This window comes from Micromesistius poutassou (genome assembly GCF_964030765.1).
Source record: "Micromesistius poutassou genome assembly, chromosome: 17".
NCBI classification, from domain to species: Eukaryota; Metazoa; Chordata; class Actinopteri; order Gadiformes; family Gadidae; genus Micromesistius; species Micromesistius poutassou.
In genome coordinates this window covers 7,675,447-7,703,435 of record NC_140287.1, presented here as the reverse complement: position 1 = coordinate 7,703,435, position 27,989 = coordinate 7,675,447, and the positions used below count along the sequence as shown (strand labels likewise).

Below are 27,989 nucleotides of genomic sequence, written 5' to 3'. Positions count from 1 at the left end.
AACATACAGGTACACACACACGTTAAAGCCTTTATTATCACCTGATCAAAGGCTATGACCTTGAAGCACATAAAACGCTGTAACTTAATTATTCTCCATTTTCAATTAAATAAGACTGGACGCCTTGACCAGTTAGTTTGTCCCTCTTATCCAGTTATTATTAACTTATGGAAACCTTGCAACATATTCATAGCACCTTACTTTGCCATTGTTATTTAATAAAATGTGCATTACTAACCCTTATAGTCCCTCTCCAATGATACAATTCATTTTATACATATAAATGTACACAAAGACTTGAATGCCACATACAGAAATAGATACATTTCAAATAAAAGACATATGACAACATACAGTGGAAAAAGAAGACAAAAAACGATATTACACTGACTGTAACAAACATCAAGTGAATGCATGGGTTTTATTTTAGCATATATAAAAAAGGGAGAAGTTGCTTTGTATTGCTTTGGTCTGCTCTGTGAGCCAGTGGCTTATTTAGCCTTTCCATTACCTCTGTGTGCTTTAGCACCCATGGCCACTAGATGGCGCCTCTAAGAAGACTTGGCACTGTGGGGAGAAGGTGGTCATCAATGCAAGTGTCCGCCATGTTCCTCTCCTAATGTCATCAGTGCGCAGCATGGTTGTCTCTCAGAGTTTCACTTCCGCAGTCTTTAACATCTACACCCCCAACGCCCCCTCCCCAGTCCACCTCCATCTTTCTTCTCTGCAGCACCGGCCTCCATTCAGAAGCTGAAACTGTCTTTTTGTTCGGGGGGTTCTGCTTCTGCTTGGTCCCATTGGCTGAGGGACAGGCACTCTTCAGTGTTGATGTCCTGAGGATTTACCCCAATGTCCAGGACCTGGGGGTTAGTGCGAGACTCAGCGAGCCTAAAGAGGAACAGAGGAAAGGCATACATGTCACATAATTACAATCATTCTTTTAATGTAAGCCTCAAACAGAACACATCATAATGAATATCGCGAAAATGATGCATGTGTGAAGGGGGAAATGCACTGAGACTGCGATACTACTGTAGCTGCTGATGAGGGAAAGAGTTGAGACGAAGGAGAGCAGAACCTAAATGGCGATGGTGTGGTGATAATGATGACCCAAAGAGACCCACATCTCAGACACATGAACATCTGCACAAACACTACACATTGAATCAAGTGAGATGGCAGAAACAGACTTGTCTCGCAATGCACAGTGATGGACCAAACTGCTATTCTCTAGGCTATGTTAAGGTGCACAAACATATAAACAATTACATGCTTGTACCGATGCTTCAGTTTGATAACGAGACTCGGGACGGATGAACACACAATTGGGGTGACACATCTTTGGTCAAAGGGGAGGATGAATGGTTGTTGGACTGAGGGAAATGGGGTGGTAGCTGTCACTAGTACTGCTGAAAGACATTGTTACCTGAGTAGGAATCAAAGCTATCCAGACTGCGGCTGGGGATGCAAAGGAAACATCACACGTCAGGCAGGAGATTGTCTACGTTAAAATGAGGGGACCACGTCATATAGTCAAACTATGAAAAGTTGTAGTATTTCTAGTTAGTGTAGCTTATTGATTGACAGGGACCGCACACAAGCCCACATTGCTTGATAAAGGAGGGCAATGGCAAGAACCTTTGGCACATGCATGGATGACCATCGGCCAGAAGATGGCACTGCAGTCTGATATTTAACAAAAAATCAACATTGGAATTAAACCATGAAACACAGGGAGGCAGTTGGGTCCAACAGGAAAAAAGGATTTAGAAACAAAGCAAAAAAAATTAAAATGAAAGCGCTATCGTGATTCTATCCCTTGAGTATTACATCATTAATCCTGACACTGCTGATGAGCAAGTAGAGAAGCATATGTCCTTAGGGGGCTTGTCCCTTGTGCCAGCCTTTGCTGACTTTCACATTGTTTACAGGAAGAAGAGCCCAGCAGGTTGTAAAGGCCAAACAGCGTTTCACACACAGTGATCAGCCAACTATTTAATGGCGATCGTCTGTCCCGTCCGAGAACATTGCCTACTCAGTCTCTATTTCTCTCTGAGGGGATGTTACAGCAAATATAAAAAACACCAATGAAACACTGCTATCTGTGTTGCTCATCGTCCCTGCACTGAAACGTGTGCATTGTGTTGCTTTGTGTCATTGTGTTGAACATCATTTGGGTGCTAGTAGGCCATGCTGGGCTAATAAGGTGTCAGTCAGGAGATGTAATGAACCTATATATTTGAGATTAATTCCGTCTTTGACTCCTCAGCCATGGCCTTGCATTGGTTTGGTTTGTGTGGCACATAAAGGGATTCTAGACAGTCCTGTGAGGCCAAACAGTTAGCTAGTAATCTACACTTTGACCTTTGAAGCTTTCTACAGAGCGCTTCCTCATCATCATGAATCACTCATCATGAATACGCAAATGAGATCTCTTTTGCAGTCAAAGTCCAGTCGTATTCTCTGCCTTAATTATCCCTAAGCTTCAGAGATTCAGCATGGAGCTGCTTTGGGTCCTTGTTAATTACATAGTGTGTGTGTGTGTGTGTGTGTGTGTGTGTGTGTGTGTGTGTGTGTGTGTGTGTGAGGGGATAACCAGGGTCAAAATGGCCTCCTAAAGCATTTGATTACAGAGGCGTCTGAGTGGATTCTGCTATAATGAAAGGCGGTAGAGGTAGAAGAAGGCAGCGGCGTGGGGAGACTGCTGTGCTAATGAGACGTCACGGTGGAATGCAACAATACACGGTTAACAAGGTCTCCTCACGCCTCTCTGTCGGAGGCCAGGTGATGATCATTTGGCTTGATAATCAATAGAAAATTGAGGCGATCCTAATATCACAGTGAAGGCTTTTCATCTTGTGTCGCCTTTTGATGCATTTGCAACGCAGGCAAAAACGAAACACCAAAAGCGTTTGCGATTTCACAAAACTCTAAATTACTGGAAACGTCCCACGACTCGTCTGCAACTAGACTTCCTGCAATGATATTTCTGGCATGCTTCAGTGTTTCTGGTGAGTCAGGGTGGGGGGGTGAGACAATGGTAAGCAGATATGTTCCTTGCACGGTGTGTGTACGTGTGCGTGTGCGTGTGTGTTGCAGGGCATGGCAGCGTGACTCAGGCCAGGACCGCTGTGTTGAGGCCTGTAAACTGAGCCTCTCTGAGGATGGCAGTGCTCTATAATGAGAAGTGCCCAAAAAAGCAGGGGAGGGCGTTTTCCCAGAACCGGGGAAAATACTGTGGGGACAAAGCCCGGCTATAGGGAGGCGGGGAACCAGGAATCAAACAATTAAAACCCTTCCTCACCTTGAGAACGCCTCATCCAGTCCGTCCTCCAGCTCCTGCAGGATGAAACACACGCTAACTATTAGGCTTCTGAGCTGCAGGCAAGGCACACAGTAAACAGTGTTTATTCAGGTTAATGGGGAGTTATAAGTCAATGTCGTCTTTAAGACAAACTGACTGTGTTTTCATATCTGGCCTCGGGGGGGGGGGGGGGGAACCTAAGTGCAGGCTTTGAGCAATGGGAAGTCAAATCACTAGCGTGGGTGCATACACACACAAACAAACATCTTACTATAACTACAATAAAGAAGGAGGGGGGGGTGGGGGAGGGGTGGGCTGGGCTGGTTGCCTGGGTCTCCATCTACCTCTCTCATGTGCACTCACCCCACAGTCTCACACACATGAATGCAAGATGCACACCAAAACCCTCTCGCACACAAGTGTTAATGCAGGTATGTGTGTGCATTTATTTGATAATTGATAAATGACTGGGCCAGGGACTTACCCATACAGTGTTGTTGTTCTCCATAGTGCGGTTATGTGCCAGGAAGGGATCCGGCTCGCCCTGCATGGACACAGAGTGGGCCAGGACCCCTTTGGCTCCGTCCGCTAGGTCCAGCAGCTCCCCTGTGGCCACTTCTGCAGCAGAGACAAACAGACGACACAACAGAAGAGATGCAAGAAATGTGAGGCTCCAGGAAAATAAACCAATTGTTCAGAGATGACACACCGCTGCCTTAACGCTGATTCCCTGAGAGGCTATTTGAATGGCATTAGGGAGGAGGGAACGGTCAGATTCAGAGGATACATCAGCCCTGGGGGGAGCCTTGGGTGGGCTCTTGTTGTAAACGGCACACCAATTAAAAAGTAAAACGGGCATTAATGGACACAGGCCATTACGACATTCATTAGGCCGTGGCCCTCCTTATTATGCCGCTAATGTTTCATCAACACGGCCATCTGTTGGCTGTCCCCTAATGATGAGTGGGTCATGGTGCATGCCGCTGCATCTGAACACACACTGATGGGTGCTAATGGGACTTCTGTCTAATAGAAGGAATCACAGCAGTTTCATAGGGTGTGGATATAGTGTGTTTGTGTGTGCTATATTTGTTAATGTGCATCCAAAAAATGCAATGCTTCATCAGGTAGATCAGGAAGATCAAATCAACAAGTCATTATAATACAACTACTTAAGCACAACAAAGGTTTAGTTCTTATCCATTGGGGTGAGTGTCTGCTCTTACTTTAAAAAAAACACTGTGTGTCTGTGTGTGTGTGTACACTTCTGCTTGTGACTAGCAGGGCTTTGCAGCGTGACTCATTTTTTGTTTGTTTGTTTGTTTGTTTGTTTGTTTGTGTGTTTGTGTGTGTGTGTGTGTGTGTGTGTGTGTGTGTGTGTGTGTGTGTGTGTGTGTGTGTGTGTGTGTGTGTGTGTGTGTGACGTGTGTGTGTGTTACAGGTTTCAGGTCGAAAGAATGCCAAGACCCTGAAGGCACCAATGCCCAAAGCACAATCTTCTGTGTATTCCAGGGCCAAAAAAGCGATGCATGTATGGATGTGCACGAACTGCGGACAAAGGTATCGTGTCTCAAGGATACAGCTGAGTGGTCTCTGACAATGCCAGCCCCATGACACTGATAGTCCACCACAGGAAGCTGAATCCTATCTGACGAGTGAAGGGTGTTCAAATCACAGCTATCGGATGCATTTACCCAACTGGCCCCGATCACGTATTGAAATATCACATAAAATGATGAAGAGAAAAAACAACATGGCAATATTTGAATCCCCATTTTAATCCCATTTTAAAGCCTCCCGAACACCCTGCCCTTCAACCCGCTGCAGTACGGTTGAGCCACGGGTGGTCTGATAAGAGCCAAGCGTGCTTCTGAGTGGTTTTGCTAGCTGGACAATGCCAGTGCCTGCTCTGATCTGCTTGATCCCGGACCCAGTGTGTTTGGTCCCCTCACTCGAGATTATCCGGCAAAATGAAGACAACAGTCAAGCACTGCAACCCGGGAAACCACCCCGACAAAGATCTTAGAGATCATACGCTGGCTGAAAGCCACTTGGCTGGGGAGAAGGGAAAATATACTACTAAGCTGCTGGGTTTCAATAACACTCTTTTTCAGACCTGCCTTACAGTTCTAGGCTTGCTAATGCAGGGTCATTTATTATCAGTCATCACACAATATTGGCATTACAGTATCCGCTGTGGGATTTAAATCTCTTCTCATGATAATATGCCTTATCTTCTCCATTTAATCCTACCCCCCCCCCCCCCCCATCTAGTCGTTATGATAAAGGTTGCTTCTTATCTGAACGCAACTGATTCCATCGTTCACTGGGCAGAAATAATGGGGATTATAATGTGGGGATGCCTGGATGCCTGCATCATTAGCGACTCTCAGGGGAAAGTGCTCACATGTCGTCACCCTGGAATCCGCCTGCTTTCGGCATCCTGTGGAAGGAACCACGGCAGACAAATGCGCCTCTTTGTTATGTGTATGTTTTATGACTGCAATAACAAGCCAGTGTTTTATGCGTTTGGGTGCATGACATTGCACGAATAATACCTTAACGTAATTTCCTTGGAAGCGACCCCAGAAATACACCACCATGTACTGTACGACTGCAACTTGCTTCGATGGAAGGAGGAGGGTCTTTGGAATGGCCATCGTCAAGCCAACATGGAGTGTGCTAAAGTAGGGCAACATCGAACATGCGGCGGAAAAATGGTTTGTTACCCTTCCACCATCCCCCTACCCATCCTCTGCCATTACTGGAGGCTGTGGCAGCTGTGGCAGGGTAGTGGACGATGGGAGAGAAGGCGGGGGGGGAGACGTAGGAGGGATGTGATGATGGGCGAGTGGCGACAGTGACTCACCCCCTCCCTTCAGACTGGCCAAGCTGGCCAAGCTCTCCGACTGGGAGTTTCCTACTCCTTCCCCATCCGAGCCAGACTTCACCCTCTTTTCCTTCTCTGGAGGAGGGAGCCGTGGGAGAGGGCCGCGGGGGGGATGAGATGGAAAGAGAGTGGAGGTAAAAACAAAGGGGTTTTAATAACAGCAGCATGGAATAAACAATGCAATTCAAAAGTGAAGTTTGTTGAGGGGCTTTTGCTGAAGGAAAACTGTATGGGTTTTGCTTTGGAAACGTTGACAGCGTTATATTGAGGATAAACATGTATTTAAAGCTTTCAACTCAAATGCAGACATCAGCGACCAAAGGGAAACACACAATGCTCGTTGGCTCGTTTTTTTCTGAATCGTGTGGGCTTAAAGAGTGAGGTGTTATTAGAATATGAAATATTAACCATATGCCAAGAATTTGGTTTTTGTAGCAATCGATGCGATATCTTTTTCTTGTTCAGTTTTTCTTGGTATAGGACTAATATCTAATATGATTCTAAGCAATGGTAGGTGTTTTGCTACCCTTTCATGCTCATTGCTGCTTCTGAGTTCCTTATCCTTTTCAAAGAAAAAAAATGCAATGTGTGGATGCAGCCATCTTCAATGTCAAACACATTTTTGAATGCGGACACATGCAATTTGGTTCATTCAAACACACACACAACAAAGACACACATTGCATTGCCGAGAGGACAAACATTTCTTCCCTGAAAATATATTCTCCAATATTGCCTTTTATTAATATCAAAACAAAAGCTAGAGCCCAGTTCCTATTTACCGTCCTTGTGCTTTGTGCTTTCCGCTTTCCGGGACACAGTTCTTGGATCGGATGCTAAACTAAATATCAAACTTGAACACCCGTATAATAATAACACTTCCATACCCTAATAAACAGCTTATATTAATAGTCTTCCCATTCCCAATGAGAGCTGTGGTAGCTTAGCAATGGCTCTATTATGAAACCCCTGGACACTCTGGTCTCTCCCTGGAGTCCAGCTAGCAAACAGCTCAGTCAACAAAAGCGTCGGTTGACAGCCAGTGGTGTGACTTACCCACCCACACTGCCTGTACAATGGCAGCTCTTGTCTACAGATATGTTCCAGGCACGTGCAAAGTAAACCTGACCTAGGGGGGGGGCGGGGGGATCCAGCCTGACGGGCTGGGAGGGGGGACAGAGGGTGCATGCTTTTGCAGGTATGATCTACTCGACACTGAAAGGCACTCCTTTCTTCCCCCCCCTCTGGGGTCTCGGAACTCATGTCAAGTAGAATCCGAGCTGCTTCCCCTCACCTGCTCGCTTCTTCCTGGTCTCCAGCACAAGAGAACACTACTAGTTTGTTTTGAGTGATATATACCCGCCCTAGACAGACTCCCAGACTCACAACCGCCCCACACAAACACACACACATACACAGTCAATATTACACTGAACCCCGCTAACATAGAGCCTTGTACAAAGAAAGAATGATGTTCCCAGGCTTAGCTGTGTGAAGAGATAAAGGCTATGGAAAGGTGGATAGAGAGGAAAATTGAAGGCGGGATGGGAGAGGGGGGATGCAGGGACAAAGGTGATTGAAGCGGAGTGGGGGGATGGCAGCAGAGCAGGCTGTACGATTTGCTGTGCTTTGATATTCAACTCGAAAGGAAATAAAGCAGAAAGCCGATACAATGGAAAAGGCTCAAATGATCAAAGTTATCAAAAGGGGCTTGCAGTACAAAAAAATATATCTGGGGCTAATAAAATGGGGATGGATGTGGATAGTATTCACATGTGTATGTGTGTGAATAAATATGCCTGCCATTCGTCACTTTCAAACCAAGACAGGATCATTGACACTGGGGGCTGTCAGAAAATGGGTGCTTTCTTGTGTATAAGCTCACACACACACACACACACACACACACACACACACACACACACACACACACACACACACACACACACACACACACACACACACACACACACACTTTCCTTTCCCTCATTTGCGCTCCCTCCCCCCTTCTCTTCTCCATGCTCTCCTGCCCATGGTCTCCTCTGGTCCCCATCCCCCCCCCCCGTCTCTATCTGGAACCCCCACTCCATACGCCTCCATCACAAGCGATACACAGACATGGGTGGAGGAGGGGCTTCCCGAGTGGGGGTAGGGTGGTTGGAGGGGATTGTACATTCAAAAGAAAAACTACACCGTGGCTGAACAGGGGGAAGTTAAAGTGATGCAAACAATAACCACAGCAGCAGCAGCAAAGGTGAGCAACAACGGCCACAGGACATGCACATGCAAACACTTGAAACACAGAGAGGCAGGTGTATTATGCAGGAGTCTCCCTCTGCCACATCCCATGACCGGAGGTGCCTTCATTTACATGCGAGTCACGCAAGCAGGCGTGAATTAATGCGTTTTCTGCTGAGTGGTTAGAAAGAGAAGGAAAGAACAAGAAAAAGGAGAAGCTCTTCTGCGGTCGTCCTTTCAACATTTCTTGTGTTTCGCGTTAGTTTCGCATCGAGGGTGAGGAACAAAAGCTGGGCTCGCGGGGCGCAGGCGGTCAGTGAAGTACTAAAGATTTACACCCAACTGAACCCCCGTCCTCCTAACACCCACCACTCCAGCCGCGCCCTGCCTCGAGGCGAGCCTCACCTGCCCTCCCCTGGTGATACCCTGATGATGCCTTTGAACACGAGGAAGGCATGGTGTTAACCCCAGCTACGCCTCACCCACCCCCTGGACGGGGCTGTTGCTACGGGGTTAACTGCCCTGATCCACGTTAACATTCTTTTGTCCACTTTGTTTTGTTGGTTTCATCCTCTGTGCGTGTACGTGAGTGTGTGCGTATGTGTGTGTGTGCCATTGGTTAATGTGCATGCAGAATATGCACTGGCTTGTCGCGTACATCAGGGAGATTGAATCAACAAGTCTGTATAATTGAACTGCAGCAGTACTTGAAGCACAACGTTGTCGTTTTCATTCATTGTCCTCAGGTGACCTGTTTTCCCCCTGCTCCCGGTGAACGGCTCCCGGCAGCAGATAAGCCGCTGAAAAAGACTGCAGAAGCAGAGTCCTCTGGTGGGCCATTTAATCATGGCATTCACCTCGTCGTCTATCGAGATGCATCGTGACGCATCCCCCCCCGCCCACCCGCCCACCCACCCCCCCGGGACAAGGGCATCAGAGGGTCATCTGATGGTCCCATTTTCAACCTAATGCCACTGGGAGGAGGGGGGTTGTGGGGGCATTTGTTGTAGTTACAGGGGGGGGGGCAGGGAGGAGGATCTATACAGTGAATGTCTGCTCTTCCTTACTCCGCCAGGACTCTGGGTATGGCAGGCCGGGCATGGCAGCCAGAGAGGTAGACAGGCAAAGAGAAAGGAAGAGAAAGAGACAGAGACCGAGAGAAAGAGAAACTGAAAGAGAGAGAGACAGCGAGAGAGAGAAACAGAACAGTGAAAGGAGGGTAAGAGAAAGGGAAAAAGACGGCGACAGAACAGCGAAAGGAGCGCAGCCGATAACCACGCCTCCAGCATTGCTGGGGACGAGGTGGAGAGGGGGCTAGAGAGAGTCGTAGGGGAGATGGGTGTGGGGGTCAAGGCTATGTCAGTGGAAACACAGAGGAATTCACTGTTTGTCGCCGAGGATTGATAAAGAAAACATTACACATTGTGAGCGAGAGAGAGAAAGAGGGAGCAAGAGAGAGAGAGAGGCCCATTGTTTGGCCACTAAATGCTACAATTGTCAGAAAGAATAAATCAGGAGACATGTAACAACAGTGGCTCTGTAGAGGGAGTTAAAGGGTTAAAGAAATGCAAAGCCTGGCAGGAGAGAATAAGAGACTGACAGAGAGAGGGTGGAGCTGGGTTTAGAGGAAGAAAAGGGATAGAAACGGTTATGCTCAGCGAGCACTAGATATCCGTAGCTTTCCTCATGTCCTCACAGAGGGGGGGGAGGGGTGGGGGTAGGCAACAGTGCGTACCTTCCTTGGCAGCCTGCCAGAACTCAAACGCCACCCGGAAAGCCTGGGCCACGGTTAGCGTCACCGCCTGAGCCTGGTAGAGAGGGGGGGTAGAGAGAGTGTGGAGGGGTGAGAAAATGAATCACAAATGCAAGATATGCAAGAACAACCAAAACAAACAGGAGGAGGCGGTGTCGTCTCCGGGGCAAGCTGTTGTTTGTGTTGATGGGAGGATACGGGGCCTTTAGGTCAGTACAAAATTAGCACGGAGGGAGGGAAGGAAGGAGAGGGAGTGGCCAACCCCTGGGGAAGGAGAGAGTGAGAGAGAGAGAGAGGAATGTAGAGGAGGGAACAGGGCTTCGCCCTCTCTCCTCCTCCTCGCTCATTCCTGCACTCTTCCTTGGCCATGGCTGAAAGCACATACATACCATACAGAGTGTGAACAACGTGCCAACGCTAAATATTATGCGACACTCAGATATTATGGGACATGGTTTATCCCCTCGTTGGTAATTGCCTCAACTCTGCACCGCTCGCGTTCAGAGTCAAAGGACTACATGGGCGGCAAGGTATAAACACAGTTTTGCAGAGTAAGTTAAGTGAGATTAAGTGCCGACATGTAGTTAAGTGTGCCTGCTGTGCCTTTAGAGGGGTGAGCAATAAGCCAGTGATGGAATGCCCCATTGAGTTGCCCTGTATACACAGTGCATGGGCCAGTCATACACGCAGAGCCCCACACACAAACATGTATTCACGTACCACTTTCCTCTTTGTGCAGAGGAAGGCATGACACTGTAGCGTCTCGTTCTGTTGGCTCTGGACGATGTAGGCGAACACTTTGTCATGCATCTTGTCTGCTGTGCAGTAGGATATTCTGAAAGGAGACACAAACATGACTGAACATGTTAAAACGTGAAGAGAAAGTCACAGAGCAAGCATAGCCGATTGTGGACTTTAATCTCTTCTAATTCCTTTAAGAATTTGGATGCTATTCCGATCTGATTTGAACTCTTTAATGGTACGTTTCCTGAAAAAACACGTCTTAGAAAGAACTGAAAACAATGCTCAGGCCTATCTGCCCTTCAAATCTTGTTCAAAGGCACGCACTCAAACATAAGTCTAGCAGTGTTTAGGCAGAAAGTTAGGAACACAATGATGGATTTGAAAGAAGTAGATGGAAAGAGGAAGCATTTGAGGCTATGTGGCCTCGTTTCACCCCCTCATCACAGTTTAATAGATATGTTTTCATTAAGGAAGATCTCATGTTTATTGTAGTGCTAAATATATTTACTCCGTCAAATCATCGCATCGTTTGCCTCGTAAATGTTCACATTTCGAAAGGGAGAAGGTCGGCGTCGGCCAATCAAACACACACACACACACACACACACACACACACACACACACACACACACACACACACACACACACACACACACACACACACACACACACACACACACACACACACACACACAGCTTTATGGTTATTGGACTTTTCCTGGCGCCTCGGGCGTCTGCCAGTCAATCTAGTCGTAGCAGTGCTCCATAAACAAGTAAAACACGGCGAGGCATCACCCCCTTGAGACGCCCGCTGGCGCGTGCTTCATTGGTCGGCCCGGAGCAAGAGGGGAATGACCATCTGCCATCTTCTTGTGCGCCTTTATTGCGTCCTGCAAAGCGGCGTTCCTGATCACATCCCCCAGAAGGTCAGGCTCTCGTCTGATGCGCCCTCAGCTCCAGATAATCACGGGAGATAAAGAGATAAAGAGAGGGAGGGACGGCTAAATGTTCAGCGATGTGTTTGGTGCGCCGGGCTGTGGGCCACGAGGCGTGGCGGCGCTGGGGTTGATTTACGGCGGATGTTGGAAATTGGGAGCGTCGGTAGGATTTGATGTCCCGGGGCGGGAAGCGCTCCGCGAGCTAGTGGCGTTCAAGCGGGGGGGCCTGCTCCATGTCTCTCTTCACACTGTCCTGAGGTAAGCGCGGCTCACCTCAAACGGTCTTTTGATGGAATTCAAAGTGTTCTTCTCAAGTGGAGAGCATCCATTCCCAAGTGGTGAACACACTCTATGTACGTGTGGAGCATTCCCCTTTTCAATATGTGCTCAGTAGCTCATCTAAACAGAAGACGTACAACACCGACACATCAGGCTAGTGTCATGGTAATTAAGCTTCTAATTAACTCTAATCTACTGTATGTTTGGCAAAAAAGTTTAACTGGCTTCATCCCCTTTGAAAGAATAGTTTAGCAATGAAAGCAAAGTGAGAAAAAGACTAAATGTTTTTACCTCATTAACCTTGGGTATTAATTGATTAACAGCTGAGCATAATGGGATCAAAAACAAGAGGAGATTTAGAACACCATTGTAATGAAAACCCGTGGATGGGGCTGGAAAGCAGACTTCAGCAGACTTTCAAATCAATATATTGGGCAAACCATGGGAATTCCAGTATTTGCTGTCTGTCTTGAATGGGTTTTGTCATAGATGTGTAATGAGCCAGGAGATGTAAAAGGTGGGCTGTTCAGCTGCTTCAGGCCACTAGAGGTTAGAACATCCTGAGCACACAAGCTGTGGCAGGTTACGTTTGCTTTGTGATCCGCTGGAAGAAGCTTTGTGGTTGGTGGTAGGTATGTGTGTGCGTGACTGCGTGTACACATGTGCCCTAGTGTCTTTGTGAATGTGTGTGTGTGTGTGTGTGTGTGTCTGTGTGTGTGTGTGTGTGTGCGCATGTGTGTTTGTGCGTTTGTGTATGTGTGTGAGTGCATTTGTGCGTTTGCGTGTATAAAATCACACCTGAGGAGAAAGCGTAGACACACAGCTATTAGAGTGCAGATGATGGAGGAGATGTGCTGTCTTTAGACACTCCCTGGCGGACATGGACACATACACTTAAGCTTGCACGAAAGGCACACACCCACACAATCCTTCCCTCAATGTTGGTTCATAGGGTAACGGACCACAGCCCTCCACGCCCTTCTGGTGTGTATGTATGAACCATTTTTTTTTTTCACGATGGAGTATAATAACAGACAGAGGCAGCCTGGCGACCCACCACAGGCTCAGCAGCCTCAGAGAAACCCAATGTGTTTCGGATCAGTTGCAGTCGTCCAAGAGATTGACAAAAATAGACAGAGTTATATAGAGGTACAGAGAGAGAGAGAGACTGACCTGTATATGGATATGTTTTCTATCAGCTGGGTAGAGGCACTGTCATATAGGATGATTCCCCGCGGGGAGACTTTTAGTGTGACTTTCTGGAGTTTCTTCCCACTCGCTTTTGCCTGTAAGTCAGTGGGAGGAGGATGAGGAGACACAGAAATAAGGAAGAGAGAAAGAGGAGTGGATGCAGGAGAAAGACAGGGAGACAAACAATCAATTACAGTACAATTTTTAAAAGCAATCCGTCCAGCTTAATGAATCACAGACAAGCATTGAATCTATGCAAATTACAAACCAGACCAATTAAATGTTCTACCAAAGGAAAAAGACCATGCAAAAGAAGAAATTAAAAGTTGCCAAAGTATACTGCTTTTGGCTTTTGTGTGTTTAAACCCTCAAACCCTCCACATCCTTGCACCAATCACAGAACAAGCTATGAAGATTTTTGAAACTTGAAGAAACTTTTGTAAGGCTCACTGCTCACCACATAAAAGAATATGCAAAACCAATGTATCCAGTGCTACTTAACAAGCACAGCTAAACACTTGTTTTGATCGTGTGTGTGTATACACACACGATCAAAACAAGTAGACACTTTAGTTTTTCCTTAATGAAAACATCAGAGAAGTAGGAAAACATGTGACATTTAAAGTTGCTTTCCCCCTCAATCAAAGCAACTAAAATTTAAACCATTAATCCTAAAACATAAAAGTTTTAGTTTGAGAAAAGTTCTGTCAAGTCAGAATTGGCAGACAATATAGGATCAAAGTGCTATATCAGATATATCATGAGGCATAATACATTCATAGTAAACCAGTCTTAGGACTGCGCATTTCTGTCCATAGTGATGGCTGAAAACAAGAGAAGTTCAACCTAAACTCTTTTACTCATTAAAATTACGTTCATGGGGGTTTTTCCAAACAAATCAGTTGGCTCATTAGACTGGATTGAAGTTTGTTAAAAAACCAAAAAGCAACACCAACCATCATCCAATCCATGAAGGTGCAATCCATGATCCATCTTTATTTAAAATTGGTTTTGCGCATGTGTGTGTGTGTGTGTGTGTGTGTGTGTGTGTGTGTGTGTGTGTGTGTGTGTGTGTGTGTGTGTGTGTGTGTGTGTGTGTGTGTGTGTGTGTGTGTGTGTGTGTGTGTGTGTGTGTGTGTGTGGGGGGGGGGCAGGGGCAGGGGTGCCTGCCTGCTGTCTGCCTGAATGATGCATTTCTATAGCACACACAGCATGGAGGATTGAAATAGAAATATTATCCCTTTGCTCCACCATCCCTGATGGATTGACATGCTGGGCAAGACGTCCAGCTATGTCCCAATCTGAGTGGCTCCAGTCTCCACACCATGGCCGCCTCCCATATTAGAATGCAGCCTGTAACTCTATTAGCCCTATGGCTGTCACATTCAATGAAAACAACCCCTGATGATCAAATGAAAAATAAACAAATCAGCCAATGATAAAATAAGCAATATCATCCAATCACTGTCCAGTCTTGAGCTCTGTGCGATTGTGTTACAGGGTTATGAAAGGACACCGTCTGGTGAGCAGACGCGTCCGATGGCGCGCGTCTCTTCTCACCGTCGCCACGATGCGCTTAACGGCGGCGGCCGACAGCTCCTCCCCCTTGGGCTGCTCCACCATCGTGACCCCCAGGTACTTGAGCTGGAACACCATGCCCTCCAGCAGGGTCTCCCTCGTGTCCGTCCAGTTCTCTGGAAGCTCTGTGGGCAGGGGGGAGAGAGAATGAGAGGAAGAGAGAGAATGGGTTAAAATGACCCTTATGCCTTGATAGGAGACCTTCATGAGTGAGGGGTTTATATATTTTTTGCAATATTAGATCAATATATACATTCCAGGTGCTTTGGAAGAGAGGCGAGTGCCTGTGTGTTGTCCCCTTATTGCCTCCTGTTCCCAAGTCTAGGCTGAGAACTGAATGGAGATTAAGTATTTCAGGGCTCTCTGCTACTCTCAGCCCCAGGGGACCAGGCTCACAGACTCAGGTTCCCATTTTGTCACACTTGTTTATAGAAAATATGTTATCCTGCGATTGTCACAAGGTTTCAACGGGCAACCATATTCTTTCCATTTTTTTACTGTGATTTCATGGGAACAAATTGCGATTGCCCTCCTATTGCCTGCGTTCTTTGTTATGAAGAGAAGCCCACTATTGCTTTCATTTCAATGAGATATGCTTACATTATTCTTGCAATGGATGGTGGTTATTTATGAGGTCAACTCTGCAGTGTCCCAATAACACACGGCAATAACCCAGAGTCTCATAAATAAAATAGTATCAGGCCTACTGTATAGTCAAACAACATTGTAATACAACTTAAACAGCAGCCTTCTTGCATCAGAAATGCAATGTAATTTCCAAGTTAAACATATATTAGGGTTTGACTACACCAAGGAGTGATAAAGCTGATAAATCTTTCAACATTTGATTATGGCAATAACCAGAGCATGCCTGCAGCTTGCGACAAGTAACAAACACAACCTTTCTTACCATCCATAATTAAAATATGCCTGGGTATTTTCCTTGGTAAGAGTCAATAGTATGAAATATTATACTCCATTCCCAACCTATAATGCATCCCACCTATTATGCTATACTATTATAACCATATAATTATAATTACATTTACTACATGTCTAACCTACAATCAGATTCCCATTTGGACTGTGAAACCATGAGGCATTGGCTTTGCTTACCTCTTTCCATTATTGATGGGACCTAATTGTATATATGACTAAAATGTGTTGCACTGAAGCTAGAAGTTAACATAGCGGGCAGCAGTCACTTAATCCTCAAGTTAACCAAAGTGTAGACTGAAGAATCATGTGACACAGAAAAAACAGCTAGTGCTAGGGGGAAAGATAAGATATGAACCAACAACACATCAATCACACACACTCCTAATCAAACTCCTACAATGGAACAAGTGCACACACACACACACACACACACACACACACACTTAAATGTAAGTACTTAAATGAAAGATAAACAATCAAGATCACACAACCACATGTTGTAGTGACCATATAAAGGCATTTTTAACTCAAAATGACTGTACATTGATGACTTTAGGGTTTCTTCCTCAGAAACCACTCAGCCTCTGTGTGGACTACTCAGGAAAAGGTTTATGTGGAGCACTAGAAAGACCAGAAGAGATCCATATGTCAGTTAAAAGGGCCCACTGTGGCTTAACCACCAACGCTCCATCGCTGGGTGGTCTCCCGTCACAGGGGCCAACGTAGGGGTAAGCTCTTAGGGAGCTGTGGTGCAGACTGTAACTGGTGGGTGCTTTGCACTGCCTTCATGGCTCTGTTGTAAATGGAGGTTAACCCAAGGCCCTGAAGTCTGCCTCCTTTAATAACATAGCACACTGTGTTTCAGAAGATTTCGGGTTGTGACACTGTTAAAATAGTCATTTGGGCTTTTTTAGCGTTGGCCTTGTGCATCTTCCCCAAGGTTTTACCCTTGTGATGGTGAGTGATGGTCCATGAAAGGATGGCCGAGTCGGATTGTTGTTTTTGCATGTGTGTTCGGATGGCATTTCAATAAGATTGCGTATCTTTTAGGTTTGTCAAGGCTAGTCTATTTTGCTCTATTTTACGATCAGCCAGGCTTCACAATATGTCAAGGAAGACTGCACAAAGGCTCTTGATTACTTTTAATCAATCAATGTGCAAGCCATTTGAAGACACTTTATTGTAAATTAAAGCGTTTCAACTCAGCTTCACAGGCCATTTTCATTGCATAAAAATGTTTCAAAGTCAAGTACAAAGTCATGTCTATTGTATTCCATTCTCATCCATGTCTATGAGAGAGCAATGCTTTGCCTCTTTTGATATGCTCCCTTAGACAGCAGCATCATAGTCTGGCATCGCCAGACGAATTGCAAACTGTAATTAGTCTGGAACCTCTGTGTTCATTTTAGACTTCCAAAGGGCGTCACCAACGTGCACAGACCAAAATGCCTCTGGACGCAATTGGATAGGCCAGCAACCAATCATAGCAACGAAACGTGCTGCAGCACTGAGCGACGAATAATCATATTTATTCTCAACAACAGGTTTAAGTGCAGTCATCTGTTCTTCTTTTTGTGAAAATATACCGTCCAGTTTGTTTAATACCGTCTCGATAGAGTAGTCAACAGACTGTTGTACAGCAGTGGCAGCCATCTCTGTTGTAGGTGAAATGCCTCTATGGGGCACCTGCGCAGTCATTGTATTTATCCGGCCTCATGTTAGATAAACGGTTCTGAGTGTTCGGTCTATTTCGTATTTCCTTATCTGCAAAACAAATTCAACATCATCCCAATTAAAGAAGCATTTTAAAAAGCAACCGTACCATATCATGAGGCTACACAACCCGAATATGGAGACGCCAATCAAGGGACGCAATACAAGCATTCCCTTCCCTCCCCTACACACCCACAACCTTAGTTCCCCATTCACACTTTTCACACAATTATATCTGAATGACGGCAAGAACATGGTTTTAATATCTGAATGACAGCACGTGTCTGGGCTCAAGGACTTAAGGTGAAATGTGTTGGTAAATAAAGAGAACAGAAAAATCTGAGTGGACCTGTGACTTGATCCCTAAAGTGACATTAGCGCCAAGCTAAGTAGCTCCCTCACTGTAATGTGATCTACTGCAGCATCATCGTTACACGCCAGTCCCGTCGTCTGTCAATGAGCGAATAAAAGTCCACCATGAGGTACAGCCACTTAGGACATGTACAGAGAGTAGCAATGGGAGCATGATGGAAAATAACATTGGCCTCTTACATTGATGTATGGCAAGTATGCCCCATTGAAGTTAATATGTATAGATCTGCCTGGACTATATCGCAAACCAAAACAACAACCTCCCCAAGAAACCGATTAGAAATAACTGAACCCTTCCATCGACCCATAGCTGCTGCCCCAACAGTGATGTAACGAGCAACAGCAATCTTTGTTTTATAAAAGCCAACACTAGAAGTTCAAAGAAGAACTCATGAGCCAGAGCTATTTTTAGACTAGCCCGTGGACCCGGAGTGCTGCTTTGTATGGGGGAGAAGATCCATATTGGTCCCATTTACATTTTACATCCCCCTGCGTGTACACACACACACACACACACACACACACACACACACACACACACACACACACACACACACACACACACACACACACACACACACACACACACACACACACACACACACACACACACACGATTAGAGAGGGCTTCAAAGGCTCCCATCATGGCTGCCTATGTGCTGCCTCTGCTTGGTCAGTAAAACCCCACCCCACAGCTGGCCACATTTGAGCTAGCATGGAGGGGCTTTGTGGTCTAGGACCACAGGAAGGGGACATACAGGGGGAGTAGTTTGGCTTCACCCACATCAGTAGGCGCGAGGGGTCGGGCTGCTGAATAGGTGTGTGGTTTTCAAAGGGAAGCAGGATAATGAGCCAGCCGTAGCCCTATCTTTGTTCTAGCCGCCACAGTGTCCGTTCTTCCAAGACGAGGGACCTTCACCTCTGACCCCCTGGGACACCATTAGCACTGGCCCAGCGCGAGCTGCTAGACAGACAGACGCACACTTACAGCAGAGCAGGGGTGGATTCATAGGAGTATCTCGGCAACAGAATCTGCTGTTTTGTTTACTGAAGAAGGATAAGAAAAACTGCTAATCACCAGAGGACATATGATTATATCTATCTTCGTAAATAATTCCTTATGAAATACGTAGGATTAAATGGGACATGTGATATTATTTCTTCCAAACAGTTTGTCTGTCTTAAGTTGTCACAAGATATCAGTTTTGTTGATAAGGACAAGAAAATACCCACTGAAGATCACATTGGTTGTAGAGCTTTCATGTTTCCAAGTAATCTTGTTGGTTTTTTAATTGATTGCAATGGATGTTAGTTCAATTCTAGCACTTTGCCAGGCCTGTTCAAGAGGTAATGCAACACCCATCACCTATTTCATTAGCTGCCTCACTAAAGGAAGACAATACTACCACAAGAAGAGGGAGTACAGCAAGGCCATATATCAGACAGCTGAGTGGACGGCCACTCTACTAATGGTGCAAAGTGGGCCAATCTTCTACGATGTCTTCTGACAGCCACACTCGCTCCGGCCCGTCACAAACAAGGCCGGGACAGGAGCCGAGGAACAAAGGGATGTGTTGATCTTCAGTCAGGCCTACAACATCTAGGATCGAAGTCTAAGCAACATCTTTGTCCGCAGAGTGACAATAAACAAAGGGAGGCAGAAGTGAAATCTTATCATCCGAAATATGGAGCAATTTTTGGACAGCCACTACAAGTGTTCCCACACACTACGGGTGTGATACAGTGCAAAGATTTCTGCACCCAAAAGAGTACTGTGCAAATGAAAGGCCCATGGCATCGCTCACAAAGTGCCCATTTTAACCTGTTCTTGAACCACTGGAACCTATTCTCAATGAATGAACAGTGTTGACAAAAACTCCCCCATCTTTTTTTTACTCAACAATGTGTTCATCTGCCTTTCTGCTCCAAGAGAAGGTCATTATTAGTATAAATAAAGCATTCTGGATTACGCAGTTTGCAATGAAATACTCAACCCAACAATATATTTGAGCCAGAAATAGCTCAGAAGGAGCGTAACGAATGTGTTTATATGCAATAGAAAGATTATGATCACTTGACAACACACACTACTTTTAATATAATGAATAGTTTGGCTGAAGGAAATTAAAGTAGTATACAATGCCTCAGCATGTGTATTCATCTCCAACACGACAGAGGAAAACAAGGAGTTCCCTTGTGCTTTTAGCGTCAAAGAAACTAAAGAGCAGAGTAAACTTCAAAGCCATGCCACTTTAGCCGTCAAGCATTTCCTCGGGAACCACAACAGGTGTTATTCCTACAATGTCAGAGTCTCAATAGACCAAGTCTTACAAACCCCCCCACATCTGGGAGAAGTTGAGTGAGGAGGTAACTGCATCTGAAAGTATGATCCCCCCTCACAACATAGTTGTGCAAGTGCTTCTACATTTTGCTACGGGTATTTCCCTTCAGGGATTATAAAGAGTTATTTTTGTGTTAGGTTGAGAGAGAAAAACACTCGACTAGAAGAAGAAAAACTGTGAATCACCAGAGAAAATATATTAGTATCTTTCTCTGTAGATAATTCCTTGTGAAAAAACATAGGATTTAATATGACATGTGAGATTATTTATTTTTTACAGTGTTTTCTATTTTACAGTGTGCCTGTCTGTCTGTTACAAAGTCACATAGACTAGACCAAGTATTTTAAAACAAACAAAGTTTCTTAATCAAGTAAGAGTTTGTAGGATTTCATTGTACTGCACTTTTACTTTGGCACTCAATTTTATGTGGACATGATAAAACACAATGCCAAAGCATCACCATATTTGAGTACTAATGTCAGACAGTCAGACGCAAACTGACCTGACCCGACAGAAGAATGAATGTCAAATGGCCATCAACCTGTATGTGTTTTTCTCCTACTACCAGAGAACAGAAGAGTCCTCTTTACTTTTACTAACCCCCAGCTGTTTAGGGTTGAGTGGCAGCAGTGGCTCAGGAGGTAGAGCGGGTTGACTTGTAAACGGAAGGTTGCTAGTTCGATCCCCAGCTCCTCCTGGCTGAGTGTCGGGTGTCCCTGAGCAGAACCCCGGGCCTTTACCCTAACTGCTTTAGACGGGCTGGGTGTCGCCTTGCATGGCTGACACCGCCGTCAGTGTGTGAATCTGTGTATAAATGGGTGATTGACAAGACAATAATGGTTAAGTGCTTGGGCACTCTTTCGAAAACTAAAAGTGCCTTCCGCACCACCACTTACGAGTGGATTTTCAATGAAGCCAAACAGAGGCTGAACCTACTGATGCAACAAAAGACATGATGGGCAAAGTTAAGACCAATCCCAGAACTGAGACAGGAGATTGCAGCACAGGAAGGGAGGACAGGAGCTTGAGGCTGTGAATAATTGCAGCATGCGGGAAGCACCGGCGGTCATTGGCTCAGACAGGAATACAGATAGGAAAGAACAGAACAGCGAGGGAGGATCACAGAAGATCACAATGGTATGTTTCAAGTGCACTCACCCGAGGTGGCCTATGCCTTGACAGAAAGAGGACGAGGGGGAGAGCGAAATGGAACATGTGAGGGACGATGGAACATGTAAGGGACGATGGACAGAGATAGTGGGCATGAACTGTCCACCACCCTGCCCTTTCCAGCAAACAGGAGCCTTACACGCTGATTTAAATATTACCATATATTTAATCACCAATAGTACCATAGGATACCAAATCTTAAATTTGGTTTAAGATGTAAAGAAGGTTGTCTGTTACAATTATGGTTGTAGTTGAAGAAATTACTGCATTAGAGGCTAGGGGTTTAAGAAAAATTAGATGAATGCAAAAATTGCGATTCTTATCTCCTATGATTCTGAATCGACTTACAACTCACAAAGAATTGTGGCCTTAAGTTTGCCTTTTTGTGTTCACATAATTGAAATCATCAACTTTTTCGTTCCTCCCATTCCCTTCCGCTTTCATCCCATTATTTGCCACAATGCATTTTTTAGCAACCAGCGGCCTGGAGTAGGTCCTGAAGTTAGCAGCTCTATGTGCTGATTCAAGAATCTGACCCCAAAAATAGTATTCAAATCAAATCATGACAAACATAAATGCCCAACATAATATTCAGGTTTGTGCAGGGTTGCACCAATACGTAGCCATCTAGTTGTGAACTCGGAAATACAATGACTTTCTGAAGAACTGAATTATACAATGATCTAATGGGCCAATTATCTGACTGCCTGCCCCACTGGTCTCCAGCTTTGGAAAGTGTTGATAAATGATGAATCACTAAAGAGTTCTTGGTAGAGGAAAATATTTCCTCACAAATAGAGAAGCAGAGAGCATCTCCTCACATTACAGGCGTGCGTATGCATAAACACACCACACACAGCATCAGGGGATACATCACATAACCAATATAACAACCAATTAGGGATGCGGAATGGGCAAGTCTTTAATCCCAGTGGAAAGCATGCAAGCACTCCGCTACACTGTGAGAACAGGCCTAGTTAGAGTAGTCTACTTAATGTAGCAGGTTTGAGAGAGAGAGAGAAAGAGAGACAGAGAAAAAACCAAAGGATACACCAATAAAAACTAATGCCTGAGAGCTTCTCCTCCTCTTTATTCCACTCTAGCTGGGCTCAGAGTCCCCGGCTACAAACCCTCCACTGCTCAATGTCACGCCCTGCTGCTCGACACCCTGGATTCATTTCCTTAAAGAAAATGAAGGCCTACACAGAGGCCATCTACAGGTGGAGGTGAGGGAGATGCGCATGTCAATTACACGCATGCCTCACCAGGTGAAACCGGTTCAATGGCCACAAATGACTCAGGTTACAGGCCTTTGATATGGATGGCGTCAGACCTGTTGCTTTTCACATGGAAGCCGGAATGACACATTCCATCACACGGTAGTCAAAAATTAAACAGTGTCGTTGTCCCCATCTGCAGTATAGGGCTGGATGACTAGGGCTGGATGATGATAATTACAACGCTTACCAAACATGTCAACTTTGTTAATGGTGCTCTTTAGTCACATGGGTTACATATTCAACAACAAATACCTGTCAGGGATGAGTAAGCCTGTGACAGGTTGGGCTCACACAGGTGTCGAGTCGACATACTTGTTTTTTGTATAAAATAACACAAAGAACAACAATCCCTAACGCTTCCTGGTGGAGTAGCGAGTCCAGCCTGCTGTATCAACAGTTTGCCTCTTTGTGGAGGCCGAGGGGAGCTGCCATGGCGTGCTTTGACAGCTCCCTGCATAGCGTCACGTGGGGTTCAATCAAAGAGCAACTGAGAGGAGAGAAAGGAAAAACGAAACACCCCAAAGCATTCCTGTGATGTCGCTTCGCTTGCAACACAATGCGCCGCAGTGAGGGGTGTTTTGTGGTGGTGCCGGTTGGGCCGGCCTCCCACCTGACCCGTCTGTTCACCGACAGGGATGGACAGAATGCATCCCAGCTCCCCTGTGCTGTCGCTTCTCCCAACACACTGCCAGGACACAGGGGGAATGAAGAAGCCACTTCAGTCTTCGACTGGAGGTTTCGGTTAACCAGTGTCATTCGAAAACCATGCAGTGGTTCTGCCTGGCTGCATGTAACTCATCCATGAGTCAATCTTTGACGAGGCAGTGTCAGACAAACAAGTGCTGAACAGGGACGCTTCGTGTTTGGTATGCTTGAGTTTGTCAATAACAATTACCTCTCCATTGACCCTGAAGCAGCGGAAACACGACAAATCACAGCAGAGGCATTGGCTCCGTTCTGTCGGAATTGGGCCAGTTTAAGGCACCGGCTGACTCATCAATCTTGTCTGGCGACCAAAGGGTGGAGAGAGCCACCTGGGAGGCGGATATTTATCAGGGCTTATATAGTGACCAGTACAGACGCAGTGGAGGTAGATTCCAAAGGATGAAGTCCTTTAACAATAATAAATAAAAATGCCATATTAAAACAAAAAGGTTATAACCCGGCAGGGCTGAGACATAGGTGGCCCTACTAAATAGTTGCTTTAGTAGGGCACTCCTTTTGCAAGATGTAAACTGAATAATACATCGCCTCACCACAGGTACACATTGCGCAGCTATTTTACAATACAGGAAGCAGTGACAGGAAACACATGTACGCACTAAATAAATAAATAAATAAATACAAATGACAAAGTCAGCCCATGCCTCATCACTCCTCCTCTGTCCTTGTGCACCGAGATTTTGCTCGTCAGCCTTCATCACTTCACAGAGCAACAGGCCAAACGCGTCATGCAGCGCCGTATCATACAGACACCAATTCCCACGCGAGAGAAGTGGGGGAAGTGTTACCTAAGTGTGTAGCTATCAGTGCCATGTTTGGTGGCAATCCAAAACCATTCCAGTTGGCTGTGGCCAGGGATTTACAGGGGATAAGAGTCTTATCGGTGGCTTGTAAGTCCCGGCATTAGGACACATATCATTCAGAGGATGTCAAATCCACCAGGAAGAATACAAGGGAGGAGTAAGAGATGAGGAAAGAGAGATGAGACAAGGGCAATACACCAAGGCAGGGGAGCACAGCCAACATCCTGCTGAGGTCAACATGTTTCCCTTGGCCTCTCTCTCCAAGAAGCATTGGTGTTACAGGCATTCAAGGGCTGCTTCTCTTGGCCTCTCTATACACACACACACACCTGTGCTCACAACATGGAGCAGAAATGTTTTTTGACTAGACAGTAAGGTGAAATATTATTCCATGCATGTAATTTCCAGCATTGCAATGCTTCAGAAAATAAATGCTTCAGATATTGCGGTGCATGCATGGTAAATTATTATGATGTGTTCGCTGGGTGCTCTTGGGGGCAGACCAGCAACAATAACAGGGAGAAAAGAAGGGTTGACAAGAAAATAGAAATCTCTCTCTTTTTCCCATCTCCCTTTAATTCCAATGGTCTTCACAGTCAAGAAAGGAGAATGTGGCTGGATCATGTGTGGCTGGAGGAGTCGTGAGTTACAGACATCACCAGTAATCCCTGGGGAAGCAGGGATCTCTCTTGTGGCTCCTAGAGGGGCCTGCCCAGCATCAACCTAAATTGGCAACAGCTGGTCACTGCTCTTCTACAGGTCAGCATTTTGTGCAAATCAGAGGGTGAGGTCAAAAGAAAATAGTTCTACTGCCCTGCTGTGCAAGTCTTTTGCCGAAACCCGGAGAGCAACGAAAGAAGCAAGACTTTCCAGCATTACCTGCTCAACCTCGCTGTAAAAGGGTGTGGGGGATGCGATTGTGTGTGTAAGGGGAGGGGTGGGCAGAGCAGGGGTGCTAATTCACACCAGTGAATACTGAAATCAAGGTCCCCCTATTCTGATTTATTCTGATCAGAGTGGCAAAATATGTGTGTGCATGTGTGTATTATTTAGAAGAGAAAGGTATACCACATATACCACTAGTATACGAACATCATATCTGAGGCTTTTCTGCCATCCAAGGACACAGTGGAAATACATACTTCCTTAATGGAGGCCTGCCGTAAATAGCATCAGGTTGTATTCATTCAGTCAGCACAGGCCTACTTTCAGGGGTGAACAGCAAGACTGTGTGCCATTGGCAACTATACGGCTATAGGAGAGGAAATCAATACTTCCTAAATAAGTTAACAGGGTATCCAACTGCCAATGTGCTATTTACTCCTAGAAAGAACACAACTACAGTTAGCTAAAATGTTTCCTAAATCAGAAGCCGAGCAGTGGTCTTTAACGAAGATTAAATATCTGCTACGCCATTTCTCTGATCGAATCCGAGAATTGAACGACCAACTGTAAATCACTGGGGTCTTTACAACTCCATAAAAGGAGCCCTGCAGGAAACAAATCTCAATCACAGCCTGGTGGGATGTTTGGATGACTTTATGGAGGGCTCACTGCTGGCCAACACTAGGCCACGAGGGGACAAGCTGAGGGACCCTACCGAAATACTTGACCCAGAACATGTGACGTAACCAACCGTCATTCTATTTCCATGAAATTGCTATTCGGAAATATATTATTTAGCACCTGTACAAAGAAAAAGCCCTAAAACAGCATGACGATCCAGCGCCCTATACAACTAGTTTACTAACAGACACATGACATCAAGATGTCAGATCAGTGCAGGACAACAGTGTATAACAGTGTGTGTGTGTGTGTGTGTGTGTGTGTGTGTGTGTGTGTGTGTGTGTGTGTGTGTGTGTGTGTGTGTGTGTGTGTGTGTGTGTGTGTGTGTACACACAATGCATGGTCTGCTTTAATCAGCCATTAACCACAGTTGCCGCTTTAATGGTCTGACATCCTCCCCCTGTTTTGACAACACCAATTAGAAACAAAAGACAGCGCCTTGTCAAGCGCTGTGGGAGGCATACAGGCCTGCTGCATGCAGACAAAGGTCGTCTCCCTAACACATTCTTTCAGTATAGCAGGGGAAGAAAAGGCCTTTCAGACAATACAGGATTTTACATCGAAAATGGTAGCTATCGGGAGGGGAAGAACCCTTGTCAGCAATCTGCCAGAATGCGACTGAGATGTTCAAAACGCACTAGAAAATGACTGGATGGATGCCACATTCCAAATATAGTCACTATACTGTACTGTATATCACAGAGTCATAATGCTGGTCATCGTACGACTCATCATTAATGTGTTGACGAATATTGTTTGGACTAAAAAGTTTCTACTTGCAATAAATTAAGACCAATTAAAAATCGATGCAGTGTCACTGTCTACACACATTGTCATAGGCGAGACGGAGCGTGTGTATACCCAAAAGCCAGCCAAGTGTTGAATCTGGCTGGAAACTGTTTAATTGTTCAATAAAAAAACGGAAAGGGGAAAAGGCAGGAAAATTGGCAGGGCGGATTGTTCTTTGTGTGACGATAAAGGCAACCAGGCGGCTGAATTGGGTATGAAAGGCATCCTAGCGTAGTGAGCATGTGTAGCCGTCGGAGCGGACAAACACACACGGTCTGTGCTGTCAGCTGAATCCGTCCCACAAAAGCTCCGGAGAATCCAGGCACATTTGATTGCAGATTAAATGATATGAAAACCCTTCATTTGGGGTAGTCTACATTACGTAGCATAACACAGAGGTCTTAAAAAACATTGCGATCATCCCACTGTACCGGGATATTACTTCCGTTCATTTTTCCTATCCATTTTGTTGACCCATTATGTATCGCCTAGCAACAGAGCGTTGCTAGGTCTGTATCGTCACATCATTACTCACATCACAACTATTTCAGTTTCTCCACACCTTGTTTTGTGATTCTTAATTATTCTAAATTAAGATGTCAATATTTCCAAATGATCGTGTCATGATCCCTGACCCTGTCATGTTGCCGACCTGTCATTACAGCAGAGCGACGTGGCAGACAGGTCCTCATGAGGAAGACTTCACAACTTTAGACCACACGGTCAGTCAACCAGTGGGTCCACTGAGACGTCTATGGGCTGGTGGGGGGCAGCTCCTCGCTTCTAAAATAGCAACTGGTACAAGTGAGACACGATTGACGTGACAAAAACATGTGTCCAAGTTCAAATGCTAGACATTCATTTAGACTTAATGTATATACAGTGGCATGCGACAGTGTCCCATTAAGAGGCGTCATGCTGGCGTTATACATGATGTGGAACACTGGTCACCGAGACACATGTTGTGTAAACAGCGTAATAACTACATTCATGTGGCATTCTGAACCTACGAGTAAAGTAACACATGACTGAGGCTAACGCGTTGCAGTGGCACATAGCTAGCACTAGTTAGCATAACGTTAACATGTGAACCAGACAGTACTTACTTTTATGTCTGCCCACACCCCAGGACTGTTTGGCGATACTGGGGCTCCGGATAATTGCCCTCCCCGCGGACTTCAACGCGTCCATATCGTAATCCGAAAGTAGGGCAAAGAGCCCAACAAGCGTCCGTGCCTATCACTGGAAGCACTTGACTCGTTCCACAGCCCTCGTCTGCACGAAACTTTTCCCGACCTTTCCTCTGTGTGTCTGCCTCCAGACGGCTCTGAATCGATGGATTATCGTGCTCGCCCCTCTGGGCGGTCGCACGTATGC

At 45.7% G+C, this 27,989-nt stretch overlaps 1 protein-coding gene across 1 annotated transcript; it reads right to left on the bottom strand.

Moving 5' to 3' along the window:
• Positions 1 to 16: 16 nt before the first annotated feature.
• Positions 17 to 27,913, bottom strand: ldlrap1b (low density lipoprotein receptor adaptor protein 1b). Its single transcript, XM_084482346.1, has 9 exons — positions 27,719 to 27,913; positions 14,898 to 15,040; positions 13,320 to 13,432; positions 10,906 to 11,020; positions 10,168 to 10,240; positions 6,174 to 6,269; positions 3,789 to 3,922; positions 3,305 to 3,339; positions 17 to 888 (listed from the first exon to the last, which is right to left on the bottom strand). The coding sequence occupies exons 1-9, from the start codon at positions 27,801 to 27,803 to the stop codon at positions 744 to 746; spliced, it is 939 nt and encodes a 312-aa protein (XP_084338472.1). The 5' UTR covers positions 27,804 to 27,913; the 3' UTR covers positions 17 to 743.
• Between the last annotated feature and the right edge of the window lie 76 nt (positions 27,914 to 27,989).

Bases quoted from the DNA above. Each gene is read 5' to 3' on its own strand.
- ldlrap1b (XM_084482346.1), bottom strand. From the start codon at position 27,803: ATGGACGCGTTGAAGTCCGCGGGGAGGGCAATTATCCGGAGCCCCAGT. The intron at 3,923-6,173 runs GTGAGTCACTGT...TCTCTGCTGCAG, and splicing joins GGCCAGTCTGAAGGGAGGGG to AAGTGGCCACAGGGGAGCTG. The intron at 889-3,304 runs GTGAGGAAGGGT...GTTCCTCTTTAG, and splicing joins CTGGATGAGGCGTTCTCAAG to GCTCGCTGAGTCTCGCACTA.